Source organism: Geospiza fortis, unplaced genomic scaffold (genome assembly GCF_000277835.1).
Source record: "Geospiza fortis unplaced genomic scaffold, GeoFor_1.0 scaffold403, whole genome shotgun sequence".
NCBI lineage: Eukaryota > Metazoa > Chordata > Aves > Passeriformes > Thraupidae > Geospiza > Geospiza fortis.
The window spans coordinates 893,336-897,900 of NW_005054336.1; the positions used below are offsets into that span (position 1 = coordinate 893,336).

At 45.4% G+C, this 4,565-nt stretch overlaps 1 protein-coding gene across 1 annotated transcript in view; it reads left to right on the plus strand.

The window, feature by feature from the left end:
• Nucleotides 1-2,192, plus strand: part of CCN1 (cellular communication network factor 1) — a 13,225-nt gene extending 11,033 nt beyond the window's left edge. Inside the window, exons 4-7 of the mRNA XM_005422117.2 lie at nt 3-115; nt 454-801; nt 941-1,143; nt 1,253-2,192. Of these exons, the coding sequence (XP_005422174.2) occupies nt 3-115; nt 454-801; nt 941-1,143; nt 1,253-1,552 (964 nt within the window). The 3' untranslated portion in view covers nt 1,553-2,192. The remainder of the gene's footprint in view (nt 1-2; nt 116-453; nt 802-940; nt 1,144-1,252) is intronic.
• The last annotated feature ends 2,373 nt before the right edge of the window (nt 2,193-4,565 follow it).

Sequence of the window (4,565 nt, forward strand, 5' to 3'; positions counted from 1 at the left end):
GTCTGCGCCAAGCAACTGAACGAGGACTGCAGCCGATCGCAGCCCTGCGACCACACCAAGGGGCTGGAGTGCAACTTCGGGGCCAGCCCCGCCGCCCTGAAGGGCATCTGCAGAGGTAAGCGGCGACCCCGCTCCCCCGGGACGGACCCTGCGCCCCGCGGTGCCGGGGTTCGGTAATTTCGAGCCCATGTATGGTTATGCTTTGTTGTCGGTAGCTTGGCAGAAAGGCACATGACTTCAGCAGTCTGGAATGCGATTCAGTATGTCTGGGCTCCGCTAAACGCACATAAGGAAAAGTGATTCCTGACTAAGTTATTGTTCTGGCCCCGCGTCCCCGGGGGGTTGTAGGGAACTCCGCCGTACATTGAGTTTAACAGACCAGCAAATACCTGTGCTTAAACCAGCGATACCCGCCGCTCACCCCCTTCTTTCCCTTCCTGTTGATCTCTGCAGCACAGTCCGAGGGAAGACCGTGTGAATATAACTCCAAAATCTACCAGAACGGCGAGAGCTTCCAGCCGAACTGTAAACACCAGTGTACGTGCATAGATGGAGCTGTGGGCTGCATCCCGCTCTGCCCGCAGGAGCTCTCTCTTCCCAACCTGGGCTGCTCCAGCCCCAGGTTGGTCAAAGTCCCCGGGCAGTGCTGCGAGGAGTGGGTCTGTGACGAAAGCAAGGATGCACTGGAGGAGCTAGAAGGCTTTTTCAGCGAAGAGTTTGGTCTGGATGATTCTGAAGGCGAATTAACCAGGAATAATGAGCTAATTGCCATTGTGAAGGGAGGCCTGAAAATGCTACCCGGTGAGTGTAGGTTTATCTGGGTGACAGTTAAGGGGAGGAGGCTAGAGGTGGCTAAAACGCAGATCCCTTAGGCCCCAAGGGAAAGAAAAAAACCTAGTGAGAGAATATATTTAGACTAACCCCTCCTTTTCTTTTCCAGTTTTTGGATCCGAGCCACAAAGCCGAACTTTTGAGAATCCCAAATGCATCGTGCAAACAACCTCTTGGTCCCAGTGCTCAAAGACGTGTGGAACTGGCATCTCCACCAGGGTGACAAACGACAATCCTGACTGCAAGCTCATCAAAGAGACCAGGATATGTGAAGTGAGGCCATGTGGCCAGCCCAGCTATGCCTCCCTAAAGGTAAATATAGACTCTTCTGGTGTTCCTCTTCTCTCTAAGCTGCTTCAGGTAGGGGGTAAAGGCTGGAAAAGAATCTCCTGCTAATAATGTGACTGCCTTTCCTTTGCAGAAGGGAAAGAAATGTACCAAGACAAGGAAGTCCCCCTCCCTGGTGAAGTTTACTTATGCTGGCTGCTCCAGTGTGAAGAAGTACCGGCCCAAGTACTGCGGCTCCTGCGTAGATGGCAGGTGCTGCACACCCCAGCAGACCAGGACTGTCAAGGTCAGGTTCCGCTGCGATGATGGGGAAACCTTCACCAAGAGTGTCATGATGATCCAGTCCTGCCGCTGCAGCTACAACTGCCCACATGCCAGTGAAGCCTATCCTTACTACAGACTAGTCAACGACATTCATAAATTTAGGGACTAACTTGTGGTGGGGGTGGGATGCAAAACACAATTTTGAAGTACCCAGCCATGGAGGAAGGACTTTTGATGGAAGTGGTGCCTTGCCCATTTGAGGGCAACATTGAGATGTTACAGGAGTGCACTGTGCAACTGGACACTAATGCAACAGAGATTTAAGCATACTTAAAGCTTCATAATACTGGAGCAACTTTACTGCTTCTTTTTGGAGCACCTTATCTAATTATATACTGTTTTCTGTTTGTAAGTGATCAGATTAATGTTTTGTTCCGGTTATGAAAACTTTTCTGTCCTGTTCAATTTAACACTATGCTTCTTCCCCTTCCTTCAGTCTTCTCCCACCCTTTCCCAACTAAGTTGGAAGTTACATTCCTTCCTGAGGTGGGCACCTGTGGGGTGTTCACAGTGGCAGCTATTATGTACCAACTGTAGTTTAATGGCAAACAGAAATCAGTTGTTTTAAAGCTGAGTATTTTATTTATCAAACTGTAGCTTTTTGTTTGTTTGTTTCCTCTGAGGTTTTTTTTAACCCTTCCAGCCCCTGTAATACTGGAATAAGTTGTAAATGATTTTAATTTTATATTCAATGAATTAAAAGACTTTATTTATGGAATTAATCATTTAATAAAGAAATATTTACCTAACTACTCTTAGTAGAGTATTCTGATAGGCAACAGGCTTAAATACAGCACATGCAAGAGGTTTCTGTAAAAACTTGGAATTCTGAGAAGTTTGGATTCTCTGAAAGCAAGTTCTACTGCAGATGCAGAAATGGACTAAAGAGCCAAGTCTAATTCTTTGGATAAATGATGTTTTGAAGGAGTGTCTGCAGTCTGCAACCCCATGCTTTAGAAAGTATAGAAACATAGAAAGAGCTTCTTGGCACTGAATGCAAATCTTTGATAGACTGAAATGTTAATTAGACTGTCAGATTATTCAAACTGTCCTGGAATTTGCAACATAAGGTACTTCATTAGAATGCAGTGCATGCACGGTGATGTTGAACATTGGGGTGAAAATGGTCATCAGGTCTCACGTTTTTGGTGGCTGCTTTTTGCAAATTAATACATTTCTATGGCAGAGGAATGCTTCCTACAGGCTGCAGGAGGTAGTTTGCTTTCACTAAATTCAAATTAAATGAGCTTGAAGCAATGACTTTTGTTAATCCTAATAACACGGTGATGAAAAGTAAACATACTGTTAACAAGAGAAGAATGTGAGGAATTTCAAGTACTAGTACCAGAGTAGAAACTAGTAGTACTAAAGTAGAAAGCAAGGGAGCTACTCTTTTCCTCACTTCCCCTTCCCAATTTTAAACACTTTATGTTGTGGGACACAGATGACATTTGGCTAAGCAAGGGAGCTCGCTGGCACACAGTAAAACAAATGACATTTAAAGAAATGAACTAGAGCAGGATCTGAGAAAGCATCCAACATTGTACACTTCTGATTAGCCTAAAGCTATGCTATAGATAAGACTGACAGGAAACCTGCAACAGGGTATTATTTTCTTCTTGTGTGGGTATTTCTCTGTCAAAATATTCTCCCACAATCTTTAGTAAGAAAGACACTGCGCATAAAAAACAGACTGATTTTGAGGTTCTAGAATTGTGAAGGGGTGTCATCCAGTGTCAGTTACAAGCAGAATTGGTTAGGGTCAATTTTTTATGAATTAGACATAAATAACTCAATAAAATAAATAGCCAAATATCTCAGAAGCTTATCTCTGGCAGCTAATGCAAAGTCTGAGAAATTACAACCTTCCCTCTTTTCTGCTCAGTCAAGTTTTCTCCCTGAAGGCATTAAAAAGTAGAACTGTTTTGGAATTCACCACCTGGCCACCAGTCTCAGCTGTACCTAAACTTGTCTGTACAGTATTTGTTGACAGCAGAAGGGTAAAACACAAGGAAGCACTTTTGTTTGGCTTCTCTGTAGATCTAGCACTGAACACCTCATTACATCAGCTGCTCGCTGGGAAGCCATCAGGTTTACACACTGGGTTACTGTCAGGCAGGGAACAGGATACACTGCTCCCAGACAGCCAGCAGCTGCAGGGCATCCCTGCCATTGCCACTGTCACCCACACTTGAATGACATCCATCTCACAGCAACGCAAGTCACAGCTCCCCAGCAATCACCGGTACGTGTGACTGTACACAGAGACTGCAGCTGTGACACACGTCATGGACAAACAGCGGCCCTGCCGACTCCTGCCTGCAGCGTGGCTCTAGCACAACCTGCCCTTGGGCTCTTCCATGGTAAGGGGTGCCTCTGTAGCCTGCCCACGGGAAACATGTGCTGTTGGGAGAATAAGGGCTGTAGAGGTAGGTCAGATAAATACTAAGTGAAGTTATCCTGATATAAAAAGAGTAAAATGAATCCCACTAAAAAAACATGCAAGTCTTTCAGAGCGGGGTTGTCACTCCAACTGGTCATCACCCATATAGTCCTCTCTTCTATTTTGCATTTCACAATTACATGGCAAAACTACTTTTACTACACTATAAAGGGAATCACTGTCATTTTTTGTGTGTCATCTTGGTACTTGCTTTCAAATCTTTACATCCGCTGCTGTTCCAGCAGAATTAAAAAAAAAAACCTTAAGTAGTGGGTGTGGATATATAAAGGATTATAAATTCAAATTCCATTAAGCGAAGCAGCAGAGCTTACAGGTAAAGTAATGAGCACAACTATAATTGTATTTCTTATAAAAAAACTAAAATATCAGTATCCTGCTTCTAGAGGAATACTGGGAGATGAGGAGTTAGGAACATCATAAATAATGTACATAACAAAAAGCTGAGCATTTGGAGTGAATTCAAACCCTGAAAGTAAAGCCACCAGCACCGTGTGGAGCTCCCTGGAGCTGGGCAGAGCTGGGGAAGTCCCGACACGCCAGGAGGGAGAGCGGCACCGCCTCAGCCTTCAGCGCAGGTTACAGCACTGTGCCCTGCACGGCAGCCCAGCTGCAGCCACCCTGCCTGCCCCCTGCACAGCAGCCACCCCGCACAGCCGCA